The sequence below is a fragment of the Pristiophorus japonicus genome, chromosome 5, assembly GCF_044704955.1.
Source record: "Pristiophorus japonicus isolate sPriJap1 chromosome 5, sPriJap1.hap1, whole genome shotgun sequence".
NCBI classification, from domain to species: domain Eukaryota; kingdom Metazoa; phylum Chordata; class Chondrichthyes; family Pristiophoridae; genus Pristiophorus; species Pristiophorus japonicus.
In genome coordinates this window covers 223,968,648-223,988,095 of record NC_091981.1, presented here as the reverse complement: position 1 = coordinate 223,988,095, position 19,448 = coordinate 223,968,648, and the positions used below count along the sequence as shown (strand labels likewise).

The window sequence follows — 19,448 nt, the reverse complement described above, 5'->3', positions numbered from 1 at the left end:
TTTCCACATTTCCCATTACTAAATCCCCCTTCTCATCCTCACTGACACCTGGGAGTCCCTGGCCAAAGACCGCCTAAAGCGGAGGAAGTACATCCAGGAGGACGCTGAGCACCTCGAGTCTCATCGCCGAGAGCATGCAGAAAGCAAGCGCTGGCAGCGGAAGGAATGTGCGGCAAACCAGTCCCACCCATCCTTTCCTTCGACGACTGCGTGTCCCATCTGTGACAGGGACTGTAATTCCCATATTGAACTATTCAGTCACCTAAGAACTCATTTTTAAAGTGGAAGCAAGTCTTCCTTGATTCAAAGGGACTGCGTACGATGAAGTTGTTCTGGAATTCCCTCCCTAAACCTCTCCACCTGTCTTTCCTCCTTTAAGACGCTGCTTAAAACCTACCTCATTGACCAAGCTTTTCTGCCCTAATATGCGGCTCAGTGTCAAATACTGTTTTATAACATTGCTGTGAAGCACCTTGGGACACTTCACTGCGTTAAAGACGCTGTATGAATACATTATCGATCTGGAATGCACTGCCTGAAAGAGTGGTGGAAGCAGATTCAACAGTAACATTCAAAAGAGAACTGGATGAATATTGGAGGAAAAAAAATGTACAGGGTTATGGGGTGAGAGGGATTAATTGGGAAAGCTCTACCAAAGAGCCGAGTGGCCTCCTTCAGTAATAAAAAACAAAAAGTGCTGGAAACATTCAGGCGGCATCTGTGAAGAGAGTAAAGAGAGTTATGGGTTTCAGGTCGTTGACCTTTCGTGATTGATCACCGGCTCCCCCTTGCAAGCGGAGCAAATAAGAGCCATCAATTTAAAAAAAAAATCAAAATCCTGTATTCAATCTGAGGGGTCTCTCGGGGTGGGAGGTTGGGATCAGTATGGCTGGGTTGGAGCAGCGGGGGAGGTGCTGGGGTGAGGATGAGCCCAAGTCCCGGAGAGCCGAGTGGAGAAGAGCCGGGCCGCCACCAGTCATTTAAACGGTCTCTCACAGTTTGAATAACGTTACTGCCTGCCCCCACCCCGCGGGGGCCCGGGGATACCCGTCCAACTCACCGTCAACTTCACTCTCACTGCCCTCCCTCCTTGATGCCGCGGCTCTGACTCTCCGTCCCAAGCCCAGTCTGGCCCGGCTCGATCCCGTTATTTGATTTTTTTTTCCTTTGCCCCCTAATTTTTTTTTCCTTTTTCCCGCCGCTCGCGCATCCGCAGCAATCTAGGTAAAGCTAACCCCGTCACACACTTCCGCACTTTCCACACCGCGCGTGCAAGATTCAAAACATAATAACCTATTAATCTTTTCGACCGTCTTCCTCACAAATAAAAAACGGGGAAATAACCCAGTCCATTAAATGAGTTCCAAGTAGACTTGCCAACGTCGAGCAAATTGTCCCCCCCCCCGAATGTGCCGAGCAGCGGGAGTGGTGATTGTTTTAAGCCGTTAGGTTATGACATCGAGCGAGAAGCCGTCACTCGGCGATAAAACTTTACTTTAAAAAAAACACAAAGAGGTCGGCTGGACTCAGCCTGCAACAATGGCCCTGGGCAAAGGTCTGTCTACGGCGGTAGCAGATTCTGAGCGACGCGGGATGTGCGAGCGAGTGAGGGGCGTTTGAAGCGCGGAGCCGCAGCTGTCACTCGCGGCCATTGAGAAGGAGGCGCCCGCACCTTGCGCTCGGCTGCCGGAGATGCACCGTCCGCCCTAGTGACTGCACACGTGCACCCATTGCACACCCACCTTGTGTTTCGGAATTCATCAAAACGGAGTTGCTGGTCACGTCGGAGGTTAAGCAACTGTAAGTTTGTAATGTTCTAAATTTTCATAACTTTAAACTGCAAAAAAGAAAGACGAGGCCTTGCATTTTTTAAATGTGCCTAATTTATTTAGACTATCTGAGCAAATTGGTATACTTCAACGCAAGTCGAACATTGCTGTAACTAATTCAACTAACTAAAAGTGAGTAAGGTGAAATAGTTCTCAGCCAAACTACACCCAACCGTATAATCTTCTCTGCAGCACTGAGCGAAGTGAAGTAACTTAATCATTTTGCACCATCCATGTTCTAAAGTTCTGCCAAGAGGCAGCATTTTAGATAATCATTGTAGCTCTTTTGATAAAATTGTAGTTCAAGGAAATACAGTACTTACTGTTACTTTTGCCACATCTGTCAAATGTCATTTACGAAAGAATGGTGTTTCTTAAGAGTATTTTTGTTCAAAGACATCGCACATGTATATTTTAATCCCCTTTCCAATTGCAATAATCTGAATTATATCTACAATATAAAATGGCACTGTTGCTTCTTGCTGTGCAGGAATGAAAATGTTTGCTATACGGCAATTTTAAGTAAATAAATAGGTTAATGCACATCAGTTTAAATGTATAGCAAACCATCATATTTGCTCCCTCATATTTAAATATTTTTCCCTTCCTAAGTTTTGGGATAATTTTCATTGTACATATTATGTAGATCTGTAATTATATTAATAGTATGCTTTTTAATTTATTCTGGTTTATTAGATAGAAACATAGAAAATAGGTGCAGGGGTAGGCCATTCGGCCCTTCCAGCCTGTACCGCAATTCAATGAGTTCATGGCTGAACATGCAACTTCAGTACCCTATTCCTGCTTTCTCGCCATACCCCTTGATCCCCTAGTAGTAAGGACTACATCTAACTCCTTCTTGAATATATTTAATGAATCGACCTCAACAACTTTCTGTGGTAGAGAATTCCACAGGTTCACCACTCTCCGGGTGAAGAAATTTCTCCTCATCTCGGTCCTAAATGGCTTACCCCTTATCCTTAGACTGTGACCCTGGTTCTGGACTTCCCCAACATTGGGAACATCCTTCCTGTATCTAACCTGTCTAAACCCGTCAGAATTTTAAACGTTTCTATGAGATCCCCTCTCATCTGAACTCCAGTGAATATAAGCCCAGTTGATCCAGTCTTTCTTGATATGTCAGTCCAGCCATCCCGGGAATCAATCTGGTGAACCTTTGCTGCACTCCCTCAATAGTAAGAATGTCCTTCCTCAAGTTAGGAGACCAAAACTGTGCACAATACTCCAGGTGTGGCCTCACCAAGGCCCTGTACAACTGTAGTAACACCTCCCTGCCCCTGTACTCAAATCCCCTCGCTATGAAGGCCAACATGCCATAACAGAGTTAAATATCTTTAGACCTTAACCACTGCTCCAATTTTCAGATATTTTCTTGTATTCAAAATACATGAACTTACATTTTATGTTCGACTTAATCAATCTTTGTCCTACTTTAGCATTTAATCTTCCTATGTCCATTTTCAATGTTTTACTCTATGCTTCACATTTTGCATTGTCTCTTAGCTTAGCACAGTATCATTTGTAATCAGATATAATTTTCTATTCCTGAATCCGGTCATTTTTATATATAGTGAAGAGCTGTGACCCCAGCATCGTCACCTGCCAATCTGAGTGTGCTATGTCTGATTTGGGAGTGTATACAGATAGTGGGTGCCAAAAGTGGTGAGCTGTTCAGTTCCTCAATACTGACAATTGCTCACTTTGATGAACTAAAATGTTTTAATTTAAAAAATGTAAGCCAATGTCTTAAGTACCATTTTCTTTAGATTATTAAACCAGGAATGGCTAATTCCCAAACCATAGTCCAATTTTAGCAATCAATTCTGTGAGGAGTGGAAAGCTATGCCAAGTTTATTGGTTTTATTGACCGGAACACTGCCATGAATTCTGCCACAGCAGCACAAAGTCACTGGGGAGGTTTTCAGAGTTGTGCACATGGCACAGTACAGCTAGTTTCCTATCAGCAAGGTCACCTTGGTTTGCATTTACCATTTGTAGTGTGGCAAAAATAAAACTCAGCACTGCACTATACTGTTTAACAAAAAAAAACTTTCATGGAGGAGTAGATGGAATTTTTTAAATCTTTCTCAGCCATCTGTATTTGTGTTTGTAAAGAGTTAGAATTCCACTACAGCACGAAGTATGTTGATTTTTGACAGAAAATACACACTGGTTTTCATCAGAGATTTGTATGCTTGCTTGCTTCAATGAAAATCACTTTTATTAGAGGAATGTGGATGCTGACACCAAGCAAGAGTAATGTGCTGTTCTGAGTCTGGCCAACAAACCTTTTCAATTTGACTGCAAGGGTTGTGAAGTGCCTTTGAGATGTTGATCATGTTCTGTTTTCATATTGTATCATATGCCAAAACTGTTATCTTACAACACAGAAGGCGGCCATTCAGCTCATCGTGTTCGTGCCGGTTGAAAAAAGTTATCCAACCTAATCCCACCTTCCAGCACTAGGTCTGTAGCTCTGTAGATTACAGCTCTTTAAGTGTACATCCAAATACTTTTTAAATGTGATGAGGGTTTTATCTCTCCCACCCTTTCAGACAGTGAATTCCAGACTCCCACCACCCTCATCTCTCCTCTAATCCTTCCACTAACTACTTTAAATCTATGCCCCCTGGTAATTGACACCTTTGCTAAGGGAAATATATCCTTCCTATCCACTGTATCTAAGCTCCTTATAATTTTATACACCTCAATTAAATCTCCCCTCGGCCTCTTCTGTTCCAAGGAAAACAACCCCAGCCTATCCAATCTTTCCTCGTAGCTAAAGTTTTCCAGTCCTGGCAACATCCTTGTAAATCTCTTCTGCACCCTTTCCAGTGCAATCACATCCTTCCTGTAATGTGGTGACCAGAGCTGCATGCAGTACTCAAGCTGTGGCCTAGCTAGTGTAGTATACAGTTCTAGCATAACTTCCCTGCTCTTGTATTTTATGTCTCAGCTAATAAAGGAAAGCATTCCGTATGCCTTTTTAACTACCTTATCAAAATAATCTGTAACCTTTAAGGATCTGTGGACATGCACTCCAAGGTCTCTCTGTTCCTCCACACCTCTCAGTATCCTCCCATTTAGTGTGTATTCCTTTGCCTTGTTGCCCCTCCCCAAATGCATAACCTCACACTTTTCCGGATTGAATTCCATTTGCCACCTTTCTGCCCAACTGATCAGTTCATCGCTAGCTTCCTGCAGTCTACAGCTTTCCTCCTAATACATGGCCAATTTTTGTATCATCTGCAAATTTATTGTCTAAATCATTCATACAACAAGTAAGGGACTGAGCCCTGTGGAAACCCACTGGAAACAGCCTTCCAGTCTTGAACTATTGCAGTCCGTGTGGTGAAGGTACTACCACAGTGTTGTAGGGAGGTAATTCCAGAATTTTGACCCAGTGACGATGAAGGAACGGCAATATATTTCAAAGTCAGGATGGTTTGTGACTTCGATAGGAACTTTCAGGTGGTGATGTTCCCATGCGCCTGCTGCTCTTGACTTTCTACGTGGTAGAGGTTGTGGGTTTGGGAGGTACTGCCAAAGAAGTCTTGGTGAATTGCTGCAGTGCATCAGGTGGTGGAGGGAGTGAATGTTTAAGGTGGTGGATGGGATGCCAGTCAAGTGAGCTATTTTGTTCTGGATGTTGTCGAGCTTCTTGAGTGATGGAGCTGCATTCATCCAGGCAAGTAGAGAGTATTCCATCACACTCCTGACTTGTGTCTTGTAGATGGTGGAAAGGCTTTGGGGAGGCAGGAGGTGAGACACTCGCCACAGAATACCCAGCCTCTGACTCATAGAAACATAGAAAATAGGTGGAGGAGTCGGCCATTCGGCCCTTCGAGCCTGCACCGCCATTCAATGAGTTCATGGCTGAACATGCAACTTCAGTACCCCATTCCTGCTTTATCGCCATACCCCTTGATCCCCCCAGTAGTAAGGACTACATCTAATTCCTTTTTGAATATATTTAGTGAATTGTAGCCACAGTATTTATGTGGCTGGTCCAGTTAAATTTCTGGTCAATGGTGACCCCCAGGATGGTGGTTCGAATCTCGCTTGTTGGAGATAGTCATTGTCTGGCACTTGTGTGGTGGAAATGTTACTTGCCACTTATCAACCCAAATCTGAATATCGTCCAGGTCTTGCTGCATGTGGGCATGGACTGCTTCGTTATCTGAGGAGTTGCGAATGGCACTGAACACTCTGCAGTCATCAGTGAACATCCCCACTTCTGACTTTATGATAGAGGGCAAGTCATTGGTGAAGAAGCTGAAGATAGTTGGGCCTAGGACACTGCCTTGAGGAACTCTTGCAGCAATGTCCTGGGGCTGAGATGATTGGCGTCCAACAACCGTAACCATCTTCCTTTGTGTTGGGTATGACTCCAGCCAGTGAACAGTTTTCACCTGATTCCCATTGACTTCAATTTTACTAGGGCTCCTTGATGCCACATACTGTCAAATGCTTCCTTGATGTCAAGGGCAGTCACTCTCCCCTCACCTCATGAATTCAGCTCTTCTTGCATAGAATCAGAGAAGTTTACAGCACAGAAGGAGGCCATTTCGGCCCATCGTGTCCGCGCCGGCCACAAGAGACTATCCAGCCTCATACCACTTTCCAGCTCTGGCAAGTCCGTAACCCTGCAGGTTACGGCACTTCAGATGCACATCAAAGTACTTTTTAAATGTGGTGAGGGTTTCTGCCTCTACCACCCTTTCAGGCAGTGAGTTCCAGACCCCCACAACCCTCTGCGTAAAGAAATTTCTCCTCAAATCCACTCTAAACCTGCTACCAATTACTTTAAATTTATGCCACCTGGTTGTTGACCCCTCTGTTAAGGGAAATAGGCCCTTTCTATCCACTATATCTAGGCCCGTCATAATTTTATACACCTCAATGAGGGACTCCCCTCAGCCTCCTCTGTTCCAAGGAAAACAAACCCAGCCTATCCAATCTGTCCTCATAACCAAGATTCTCCACTCCTGGCAACATCCTGATAAATGTTTTGGACCAAGGCTGTAATGAGGTCTGGAGTCGAGTGGTTCTGGTGCAACCCAATCTGAGCATCGGTTATCAGGTTATTGGTGAGTAAGTGCCGTTTGATAGCACTGTCGACGACACCTTCCATCACTTTGCTGATGATTGAGAGTGGACTGATGGGGCGGTAATTGGACAGATTAGATTTGTCCTTTTTGTACACAGCACATACCTGGGCAATTTTCCACATTGTTGGATAGTGTAGCTGTACTGGAACATTGCCAATGTTTTAGTTGTACTGGAACAGCTTGGCTAGAGGCGTGGCTAGTTCTGGAGCACAAATGGGATATTGTCAGGGCCCATGGCCTTTGCTGTATCTAGTGCGCTCAGCCATTTCTTGATATCATGTGGATTGAATCGAATTGGCTGAAGACAGGCTTCTGTGATGGTGGGGACCTCAGGAGGAGGCCAATATGGATTATCCACTAGGCACTTCTGGCTGAAGATAGTTGCAAATGCTTTAGTCTTGTCTTTTGCACTCACGTGCTGGGCTCTGCCATCATTGAGAGTGGGGATATTCATGGACCCCCCATCCTCCCGTTAGTTTTTTAATTGTCCACCATCATTTACAACTGGATGTGACAGGACTGCAGAGCTTTGATCTGGTCCGTTGATTGTAGGATCGTAGAGCTCTGCCTATAGCATGCTGCTTCCACTATTAGCATGCATGAAGTCCTGTGTTGCAGCTTCTCCAGGTTGACACCTCACTTTTAGGTACGCCTCGTGCTGCTCCTGGCATGCTCTTCCACACTCCTCATTGAACCGGGGTTAGTCCCCGGGCTTGATGGTAATGGTAGAGTAGGCATTACATTTTATCCAAAAGCCTCTCCTCTGTTCACAGGGTCACCCAATGTGAACCTCAGAGCTCCATCCTTGGTCCCTTCTTCATTTATGTGCCACTCATTAGCCATATCATCGAGAAGGTTGGAGCCAGCATGTCTGCTTATGTAGTGGCAGAACAAGGTTTTAAGGAGGATTTTGCAAGCAGTGAGGGATATGATGAGGCATAGAGTCTTAGGGAGAGAGTTTCAAAGACTGGAGGGGCAGATATATGAAGGGTGATTCCATGATCCAATACTCACTAAGTGGATCTTGTCAAATCATGTTTTGCTCACAGTTTCCAAAGATGCACTTCCAGTGAATGCTAAATCACAGAATTTCCCCAAAGTCATCCACTTTGGTCCCACTAGCACCTATGTGCTTCAGGCCTCGATTTCAACAATCATCTTGTCTGCCAACTCAGCCAATGTCAGGAGGTGCAGCACCTTGGCAGACTGCTTGATCCCAAGCTTAGCTTCTGCCCTTGTTACTAAGATTATTTTCTTTCATCGCTGCAACATTGCCGAGCTCTGCCCCTATCTCTTCCTCCATGCACAATTTATGTCCAAAGTCAGTGTGGTGTGTGACTTGGAGGGGAACTTGGAGGTGATGGTGTTTCGATGCACCTGCTGCCTTTGTCCTTCTAGTTGGTGGAGATTGCAGGTCTTGGGAGTTGCTGCTGAAAATGCTTTGGCGAGTTGCTTCAATGCGTCCTGTAAATAGTACTCACTGCATCCACGGTGCATAGATGGTGGAGGGTGTGGATGTTTATGCCAGTAGATGGGGCGCCATTCAAGCGGATTGCTTTATTCTGGATAGTATTGAATTTCTTGTGTTTTTACAGCTGCATTCAATCCAGCCAAGTGGAAAGCATTCCATCACACTCCTAACCTGTGTCTTGTAGATGGTAGATAGGCTTTGGGGAGTCGGGAGGTGAACCATTCACTGTTGAGTATCCAGATTCTGACCTGCTCTTGTAGCCATGGTAGTTATGTGGTTGGTCCAGTTAAGTTTCCAGGATGTTGTTGGTGGGAGACTTGGCGATGGTAGTGCCATTAAATGTCTAGGAGAAATGGTTAAGCTCTGTTTTGTTGGAAATGGTCATTGCTTGACACTTGTGGGGTGCAAATGTTTCTTGCCACTTTCCAGCCGAAGTCTGTGTGTTCAGGTCTTGCTGCCTGCAAGCATAAACTGCTTTGTTATCTGAAGAATTATGAATGGAGCTGAAGAAGGTGAATCATCAGCAAACTGCCCCATTTCTGACATAATGGGCCCAAGTTTCCACACAAAAAACGGGCGCCCCTCCGAGCTGGGCGCCTGTTTTTCGCGCCTAAAACGGCGCCGGAAAAAAACTCGCGATTCTGGAGAACCCTGCAGCTCCTTGTCTGTTTGGCGCGGCGCCCAGGGGGGCGGAGCCTACACTCGCGCCGATTTTGTAAGTGGGAGGGGGCGGGTACTATTTAAATTAGTTTTTTTTCCTGCCGGCAACGCTGGGCGTGCACGTTGGAGCATTTGCGCACGCGCAGTGTGAAGGAAACATTGGCACTCGGCCATTTTTGTAGTTCTTTGTAGCTGTTTAATTTTTGAACATTTTTTAATAAAAGCACATTGCCATCAGCACTGAGGCTTCCTGCAGCCTTCTCAATGTCGTCTCCTCCCCCCCCCCCCCGCTGCGTTCGGGCGGGCAGGCCCGCACTCCCTCCCACCGTCGGGAACGTCTTCCTTACCCCCCCGCCCCCCGCTGCGTTCGGGTGGGCGGGCCCGCACTCCCTCCCTCCCATCGTCGGGAACGTCTTCCTCCCCCCCCCCCCCCCCCCCCCCCCGCTGCGTTCGGGCGGGCGGGCCCGCACTCCCTCCCTCCCGCCGTCGGGAACGGCTTCCTTCCCCTCCCCCCCCCTGACGTCGGGAACGAACGAACGAACTTGTGAGGCTAGCTTAAGCACTTTCACACAGGTAGGAAGATGGTTTATTTAATCTTTTCTTTGCATTTGTATAAGTATAAATAAGGATCTATTGTAGAATTTAATGACTTCCCTTCCCACCCCCCACCCCCCACCTCGTTCTGGACGCCTAATTTGTAACCTGTGCCTGATTTTTTAATGTGTAGAACAGGTTTTTTCAGTTCTACAAAAATCTTCACTTGCTCCATTCTAAGTTAGTTTGGAGTACGTTTTCACTGTGGAAACTTTGAAATCAGGCGTCAGTGGCCGGACACGCCCCCTTTTGAAGAAAAAATTCTGTTCCAAAGTAGAACTGTTCTACCTGACTAGAACTGCAGAGAAAAAAATGTGGAGAATTGCGATTTCTAAGAAAGTCTGTTCTCCACCAGTTGCTCCTAAAAAATCAGGCGCAAATCATGTGGAAACTTGGGTCCAATGGAAGGAGGGTCATTGATGAAGCAGCTGAAGGTAGTAGGGCCTCGGATGTTGCCCTGAGGAATTCCTGCAGCAATGTCCGAGGGCTGAGATGATTGGCCTCCAACAACCACAACCATCTTCCTTTGTGCGTGGTATGACTCCAGCCACTGGAGAGTTTTCCCCCTGATTCCCATTGACTTCAGTTTTACTAGGACTCCTTGGTGCCACACTTGTTCAAATGCCAACTTGATATCAAAGGCAGTCAGTCAGTCTCATCTCAACTCTAGGAATTCAGCTCTTTTGTCAATGTTTGAACCAGGTCTGGAGCCGAGTGGTTCTGGCAGAACCCAAATTGAGCATCGGTGAGCAGGTTATTGCTAAGTGCCACTTGATGTCACTGCAGACAACTTCTTTCATCACTTTGCTGATGATTGAGAGTAGTCTGATGGGCGGTAATTGGCTGGATTGGATTTGTACTGTTTTCCCACAGAATTCTCTACCCAAGAGAACTGTGGAGGCTGGGTCATTTTGAAGGATAAGGGAATCGAGGATTATGGGGAGCAGGCGGGGAAGTGTTGAGGCCAGGATCAGAAATGCCACGATCTTATTGAATGGCGGATGGGTCAAACGGCCTATTCCTGCTTCTATTTCTTATGTTCTTATGTTTTTGTGGACAGGACATGCATTGCTATGATCTATGATGCTATAGTCTATGTGGCTAATTGTGACATGTAGTTTTGCTCTATAATGTAATTTTTTTGTAACCAGAATAATTATGATAGAATAGAAACTTCTGGGGTCATAGTTCAAATCCAGCCCAGATTGATGTGATGAAATGCTCTTCTGTCTGCTGGCTGTAATGATCCTATAGGGAATCTGTTTGAAAATTCCCAATCAAATTCCTTATAAACATAAGCTCGGAATCCAAAACTGTTCCTCATCCTGGCAAGTGACTATAAACTCCAGATGAAGATAACTTCAGAGATAAGTATAATATAAATTGAAAGTTTATTACTATAGACACATAAGGAGCTATTAGGACAGGGGCTTGGTCAAAGAGTTGGGTTTTAAGAAGCATCTTATAGGAGAGGCAAATGCCATGACCAGTGCTAAATATAATTCTTAACAGTAGTGTAAGAATCTGGAATTACTATTAATATTAGAATAATTATCTAACGTCATGTTTTTTTTTCTGTACAGTCAAATAAAGCAAAATGGTGAACCATCATTCAGGCATTGGTTTAAATGGAATCACACCTATCCAGCAAATGATGGCTTCATGTTCTGGTGCTTTTCTGACTTCGTTCATTGGTAAGAACTTGCATTTACTTTTTATAATCTAAGCATTTGTGTATGTATACACTTAGTTCAGTTTTATTATAATATACAAGTGTGTATGAACTTGGACTTGGGAATTGAGAGAACAGTAGTGAAATTTGCTGGTTTCAAATTGGGGAAAGGTAGAAATTTTGAAGGAGATGGTGTATCACAGTATATTACGTCAACTTTGTTGAAAGCCTTTTCCACTTCCAAGAAAACTGGTTAAAGGCTTGGAAAGGTGTGTTCCGATAGTCGTAGCAAATTGTCTGGTTGTTTATTCCTTTCGTGAACTTTGCTTGACCCGAGTTGAAAATATCACTGTTCTCAAGCTGATGTTGGAGACAGTGGGGCTGAAATTCAGCTCCCCAAAAAGGCCACTTACCGCCAGAAATCGGCAGCCAGGCGGCGGAGTCGAGCGGCCGCCGACTTCCGGTCAAATGGCCGCTGCCAGCGAAATTTAGCTTGGGGATTTTTCTGGCGGTCCCCACTTCCGCCCTGCTGCTGCCGACCGTGCAAAGTGCATCATCAAAGGGCGCACTGCCGATCTCCCGCATCTCCATCGCACTTCCCGCGAAATTTAGCTGCAAAAATCATTAACCCACCGCGCGATGCCCCCGACACCTTTTTCTTTCGGTGCACCTTGCTTTCACTGAGCCATGGCGACGCGGCGGTCCTTCAAGGGGAGGGCACACTGCCGCGGCCGCCATGTTTTTTTTTGGCAGCCGACTGCCAGGTTGGCCCAACAATTATGCCCCCGGGTTCGGCCGGGCAGTCAACATACAGCCTGGCACCCCCTCTTGGGTGTCAGACTGCTGGCCCGACCGACACCCTCCCTGGTGGCCCAGTGGACTGAAGTTTAAAAGTGCCGAAGGCTCTCCCCTTTAAGATTGACAGCGGCAGGGTCCGCCCTTCACTTCTGCCCCTCTTGAGTACTTACCGCCCGACTTCCGGTCCACTATAAAAAATGCCAAAGAGCTGAATTTACCGAAAGAGGTGACCTCATCCAAAGCTGCAGACAAACACTTCAGGAGCAGAAGGTGCGACCCGTTTCAGGTGAAGGTAAATTTCGGTCCCAATATGTGATGACTCTCCAACAGCATTTCTTTTTCTGTATCACATACTGCAGTTTTTTAGAATTTGTTTCTAATGTCAAGGTAGTATATTAAGTAAATAATTGTGTAATATAAGCAGGATTCACTCTCAAGTAATTGGTTGAATTTGGCTATTTTTCTGCCTTGTTTACATGCAGTATATGGAAATTAGCTCACAACATTGTGTATAATGTTGTGCTTGGTATATGTTGATACGGACCATAAGTTTGAATATCTAAATATGCTACAAAACAATCATTTTGAAATACTTTTCCTTTATTTTCAGTTACTCCATTTGATGTTGTAAAAATACGACTGCAAGCACAGAAGACTCCATTTCATAAAGGTAACTGCTAAAATAAGTGCAAGCTAAATAATTAATAGAAACAGACTATAATAACATTCTTCCATGTCTCCCTAATTGAGTAGCAGAATGTTACCATGTCTCAGAATGTCTGTCTACCAAAATAATTACTAAGACTGCTACAAGTAGTTTGAAACTATAGCATTTACAGTTGGTTCTAGCAATTTAACATGTATGCAACTGCGATGGGTACATAGAAGTGAATTTTGCCCCTCATTTTGTTACAGATCTGTTAAAACTGTTACAAAATTGATTTTCTTCTATGTGCTACCAGTGTTTCTAATCCCAGTATTTTAATGTGTCGTACATGAACAGTTTGTGCATGACAGTAGCCTGTACATTTATCCTGATTTTAAATATATATTTTTTAATCATAGGGAAATGCTTTCTGTACTGCAATGGCCTGATGGACCATGTGTGTGTCTGCGAGAATGGAAATAGCCCTGCTTGGTATAAAGCACCGGGGCAATTCAGAGGGACAGTGGTAAGTAAGCATCTTAGTTGGTTTGTCGAATGCACTCCCAAGAGAGATTCAAATACTTGTGAAAAAATATTCTTATGAATAAATATTTATTTACTGATGTAATTTCACTATGAACCAATCATTATAATGCCAGTTTAACATAACTTGCAAATACAGGAATAATTTTGTATAGATGATCACTGACTGAGTAATTTTATGGATGTTCACAAATGCTACCAGTTTTCTCAGAAGTTGTATACAGTTGTTAGGATCACTAACATGCATGACAAATGGCCAATCCAGAGCGTTTACTAAAGCAAAATACTGCATGTGTTTGTAATCTGAAATAAAAACACAAAATTAGAAATGATCAGGCAGCATCTGTGGAGAGAGAAACAGAGTTAACATCTCGGGTCAATGACCTTTCCTCAGAACTGGAAAAGGGTTTAAAGCAAGTAGAGAGGCAGGGGAAGGGGAGGAAAGAACAAAAGAGAAGGTCTGTGATCAGGTGGAAGGCAGGAGTGATTAAATAACAAAAGGGATAATGGTGCAAGGCAAAAGGGGTAGTAATGGGACTATTTATTTAAAAATCTTGTGTGGGGCGCATCAACCATTGTAAACATTTCTAATGGGAATTCCAATGTTAAAATGTCAAGATTTACCTGTATTAATTTCCCTGCCACACCACCAGACTATGTTGCAGAGCCTCCCTATTTCCTCGCACAACTTCTATTCTGCTCTTTCCACACCTTGAGAGGTGAGTTTCACAGCCTTCTCCCGATGACCTGGATTTATTTTCTCCACTCGAAGTCTTTTTACCCAGGTCCAGAGGCATGGTCCCTCTACCGGTTCCTACAACTCCTGTAGGTCAATGCCCTTCTCACCTCACTATTTCTGGCCCCTTTTCTGGGTCCTCTTCAGTCCTTCCCAAGATCTGCAGCCACTGTCCCTGTCCATGTCGCTACTGTCCCTTTGGCCTCTGGCTGGCCCTGGCCTCCCTTTGCCGATCATGTTTGCCTCTAGCCAGGACTGGCATCTGCTGCCCTTATCCCGTTTCTGTTCCACCCACTGGCCAGACATCTTAGCCCACTCCCACTGGCCTGGCCTCTTCTTCTGGCTTCTTTCCTGAGGTCTTTAACATCCATTCTTATCCCAGACACTGCCAATCTACTGCCTGGTATCCCATGCCTCCTGCTGGCCCTTGCATCATTTTCCAGCTCTTCTTCACCAATTCCTGGCCCTGCAACCTACCTTTCATTTTCATACTTCACCCCATGGTTGGTGTTGGTGCCCTGTTGTGGCCACCGCCACAATTTGGCTCATATCGGCCCATTCTACTGCCTGCTTCATCTAGCACCATTGTTACATTTTAAGAAGCACATTCTGTTCCGTTCTATTCTATTCAGTTGTCTAAAAATCTTCCATCTGGAAGTAGTTTCTATAAAGGATAAATCCCACATTGTTGACAAGTGGCAGATAACATTCACACCACACAATTACCAGATAATGGCAATTTCCAATAAGATATCTAACCACATTCACTTGACCTACATTGGCACTACCATAACCAAGTCCCCCACCATCAATATCTTGAAGGTCATTATTGATCAGTCACTTAATTGGACCAGCCATATCAACACTGACTACAAGAGCAGGGCAGATGTAGGATACTTGGTAAAAAAGTGTCATCTTGACTCCTCGAAGCCTCTTCAAGGCCCAGGTTAGGTGTGGGATTGAACAGTCATCATTTACCTGGATGGGTGCAGCTGTGAAATACTCACAGCTCAGTGCCATGCAACACAAAACAGTTCACTTGATTGGCACCTCATCTGACACACTAACTGCAGACTACTTCAATATCACCACCCAGCCCTGTGACCTCTACCACCAAGAAGGACGAGAGCAGTAACGTCTTCACTTCCAAGTTCCCCTCTAAGTCGCACACCATCCTGATATGGAGATGCACTATTATTCCTTCATCATTATTGGGTCAGTACCCTGGATGTAACGAACAGGATGGATAAAGGGGAACCAGTGGATATGGTGTATTTGGACTTCCAGAAGGCATTTGACAAGGTGCCACATAAAAGGTTACTGCACAAGATAAAATTTCTGGGGGTTGGGTCCTTTTCGGGTTGGGAATCGGTGGTTAGTGGTGTGCCACAGGATCGGTGCTGGGACCACAACTGTTTACAATATACATAGATGACGTGGAAGAGGGGACAGAGTGTAGTGTAACAAAATTTGCAGATGACACAAAGATTAGTGGGAAAACGGGTTGTGTAGAGGACACAGAGGCTGCAAAGAGATTTAGATAGGTTAAGCGAATGGGCTAAGGTTTGGCAGATGGAATACAATGTCGGAAAATGTGAGGTCATCCACCTTGGGGGGGAAAAAAAACAGTAAAAGGGAATATTATTTGAATGGGGAGAAATTACAACATGCTGCGGTGCAGAGGGACCTGGGGGTCCTTTTGCATGAATCCCAAAAAGTTAGTTTGCAGGTGCAGCAGGTAATCAGGAAGGCGAATGAAATGTTGGCCTTCATTGCGAGAGGGATGGAGTACAAAAGCAGGGAGGTCCCGCTGCAACTGTACAGGGTATTGGTGAGGCCGCACCTGGAGTACTGCATGCAGTTTTGGTCACCTTACTAAAGGAAGGATATACTAGCCTTGGAGGGGGTACAGAGACGATTCACTAGGCTGATTCAGGAGATGAGGGGGTTACCTTATGATGATAGATTGAGTAGACTGGGTCTTTGCTCGTTGGAGTTCAGAAGGATGAGGGGTGATCTTATAGAAACATTTAAAATAATGAAAGGGATAGACAAGATAGAGGCAGAGAAGTTGTTTCCACTGGTTGGGGAGACTAGAACTAAGGGGCACAGCCTCAAAATATGGGGGAGACAATTTAAAACCGAATTGAGAAGGAATTTCTTCTCCCAGAGGGTTGTGAATCTGTGGAATTCTCTGCCTAAGGAAGCAGTTGAGGCTAGCCCATTGAATGTATTCAAATCACAGATAGATAGATTTTTAACCAATAAGGGAATTCAGGGTTATGCGGAGCGGGCGGGTAAGTGGAGCTGAGTCCACGGCCAGATCAGCCATGATCTTTTTGAATGGCGGAGCAGGCTTGAGAGGCTAGATGGCCTACTCCTGTTCCTAATTCTTATGTTCTAATATATTAGCATGGATAGAGGATTGGTTAACGAACAGAGAGTTGGGATAAATGGTTCATTCTCTAGTTGGCAACCAGTAACTAGTGGGGTGCTGCAGGGACCAGTGCTGGGACCCCGACTATTTACAATCTATATTAACGACTTGGAAGAAGGGACTGAGTGTAACGTAGTCAAGTTTTCTGACGATACAAAGATGGGAGGAAAAGCAACGTGTGAGGAGGACACAAACAATCTGCAAAAGGACATAGACAGGCTAAGTGAGTGGGCAAAAATTTAGCAGATGGAGTATAATGTTGGAAAGTGTGAGGTCATGCACTTTGGCAGAAAAAAATCCAAGAGCAAGTTATTATTTAAATGGAGAAAGATTGCAAAGTGCTGCGGTACAGCGGGACCTGTGGGTACTTGTGCATGAAACACAAAAGGATAGTATGCAGGTACAGCAAGTGATCAGGAAGGCCAATGGAATCTTGGCCTTTATTGCAAAGGGGATGGAGCATAAAAGCAGGGAATTCTTGCTACAGCTATACAAGGTATTGGTGAGGCCACACCTGGAATACTGCGTGCAGTTTTGGTTTCCATATTTACGAAAGGATATACTTTGGAGGCAGTTCAGAGAAGGTTCACCTAGGTTGATTCCGGGGAAGAGGGGGTTGACTTATGAGGAAAGGTTGAGTAGGTTGGGCCTCTACTCATTAGAATTCAGAAGAATGAGAGGTGATCTTATCGAAACGTATAAGATTATGAGGGGGCTTGACAAGGTGGATGCAGAGAGGCTGTTTCCACTGATGGGGGAGACTCGAACTAGAGGGCATGATCTTAGAATAAGGGGCCACCCACTTGAAACATAGATGAGGAGAAATTTCTTCTCTCAGAGGGTTGTAAATCTGTTGAATTCGCTGCCTTAGAGACCTGTGGAAGCTGGGACATTGAATAAATTTAAGACAGAAATAGACAGTTTTTTTTTAAACGATAAGGGGTTATGGGGAGCGGGCAGGGAAGTGGAGCTGAGTCCATGATCAGATCAGCCATGATCTTATTGAATGGCGGAGCAGGCTCAAGGGGCCGTAAGGCTTACTCCTGTTCCTATTTCTTATGTTCTTATTCCCTACTTAACATTATTGTGGGAGCATCATCACCATAAAGACTTTTCAGGAAGGCCCACCAGCACCACCACCTCAGTGCAACTAGAAATGGACAATCAATGAGGCCCTGACAGTATTGTCCACATCCTGAGAACAAAATTAAGAACAAATAATTTGTCATTTATCAGAATGTGTTTGAGTTTCTCAAAGATGTTGCAGCAGAATTAGTCCAGCAGGATCCTCGTGTTGAACCTTGGTCATTTACCAAAAAAACTCCCTGGCTGCTACTGGCCCTTTTGTCATTGGAGTGGCTCTTCAATTTTGAAATGATAACAATAAAATGATAAACTTTGTGTGATAACGTTCCTGTGAAACACCTTGGGACATTTTACGATGTTAAAGGCACTAAATAAATGCAAGGTGTTGATGTTGGGCTAAGCCTCTGCTCCTGCTGCCCCCCTCCTTCTGAGGCTGTATTTTCTCTTTATTTTCAGGACACCCTTTGCAGTGTTCTGTTGAACTCTTAATTTTTTTTGTTCTTTACTCAATTCTGAGTCTGCTCTCCAAACTCCTCATTGCAGCTTTTAAAAAAAAAATCACTCCTTTTTTAAACCTAGCTGCCACCACTTTTTTTTTTGGTTTATTCCATATCTCATTATTTTTGAAATCCTTTTGCGCACTGTTTCTTATTTATTTTCCAAACTCTCCTTTTTATATTAAAATCATTCCTCACTTTTTTTTCTTCCCGGCTGCCTTTTTTTTTTCTCCGCTATTCGCTTCTGAGTGCCCTTTTCCACATGTTTTTTTCCCCTCACAAATCTAACTACTCACCCATACTTGTCACTACTCCAATCCCTGTAAATACTCGCACCCCTTCACTTCTACCCTTCAAATACTCAAATACTTTGCTTTCATTATATGCCAATTACTGTCTATCCCCAAACAACCTCCTAAATTAATGTTTTTATTGATATTCATGACCCCCACAATTCCTAATTTCTCCAACCCACTTAATTACTTCTACATCCCTCTGAAATCATTACTAGCCATATAAACTACTGTCACACACCACATTATCTTTGTTCTTTTGTTATGGTAGAAATCATGGGCAATGTGTGGGAAAGCTCCTGTTATGTTGTTAAATTTCTTATGACAGTGTGCACTTTCCCATGTTTCAATTTCTTCCTTTGTCATGTTAATATTTTTCACACATTGTGACACTGTAAACAAAAATATCACCTTTTAATGGTGCACTCTGTCCTGCCTGTTAAATTACAATTAAACTTACCTGTACAAAAGCAAAATATTGCAGATGCTGGAGATCTAAAATAAAAATAGAAAATGCTATAAGTGCTCAGCAGGTCCAGGCAGCATCTGTGGAGAGAGAAACAAAGTGAATGTGCTGGATTTTCCAGAGGGTCAGTGGGCACAGTTAGTGGCGGGTAGGATGGGAAAGTTTTTCCCCCAAGCAGGTCGGGACCCCGCTGTGAACCCACCACCACGTGCCTTTCTCCGATGTCGGATCTGTCAGCACTGAGCAGATCCAACAAGCAGCAGCAGGTTCACAGTGGGGGACCGAAATCAGTTAATTAGTGGCTTGTTTAGAGCCACTTAAGAATTAATTTCAGCTCACCTGCATTTGACAGCTCACCCATGGAGTGCACGCTGGTCGTGGACCACGTCTGTCAAGCTGAGGTTGGAGTTCAGTGGCCATTGAATCAGCTGTTCAGTTGACAGCTTCAAATGCACAGTAAAAGTTCCCACCTTACAGACATATCTTCCCTCAGCCACACTCTCTTCCTCGTTGCATTTCTGCAAGTCTTTACACAAGTGCCAGCTGGATGATCCATGTCGGCCTCTTCCTGAGGTCCCCAGCATCACA

General features: G+C 44.5%; 2 protein-coding genes across 4 annotated transcripts in view; one reads left to right on the top strand and one right to left on the bottom strand.

Annotated features, from left to right (window-relative positions):
* The window catches only part of dbf4 (DBF4-CDC7 kinase regulatory subunit), an 80,420-nt gene extending 78,777 nt beyond the window's left edge, over window positions 1-1,643 (bottom strand). For 2 of the 3 annotated variants that reach the window (XM_070881342.1, XM_070881344.1), the window contains exon 1: window positions 1,061-1,209. The gene's annotated coding sequence lies outside the window, so the exon portion shown is untranslated. Of the gene's footprint in view, window positions 1-1,060; window positions 1,210-1,293 lie in introns of those variants that run through there. The other variant, XM_070881343.1, reaches the window with a different exon arrangement.
* Window positions 1,420-19,448, top strand: part of slc25a40 (solute carrier family 25 member 40) — a 93,998-nt gene continuing 75,969 nt past the window's right edge. The window contains exons 1-4 of the mRNA XM_070881345.1: window positions 1,420-1,800; window positions 11,270-11,380; window positions 12,767-12,826; window positions 13,222-13,328. Of these exons, the coding sequence (XP_070737446.1) occupies window positions 11,284-11,380; window positions 12,767-12,826; window positions 13,222-13,328 (264 nt within the window). The 5' untranslated portion in view covers window positions 1,420-1,800; window positions 11,270-11,283. The remainder of the gene's footprint in view (window positions 1,801-11,269; window positions 11,381-12,766; window positions 12,827-13,221; window positions 13,329-19,448) is intronic.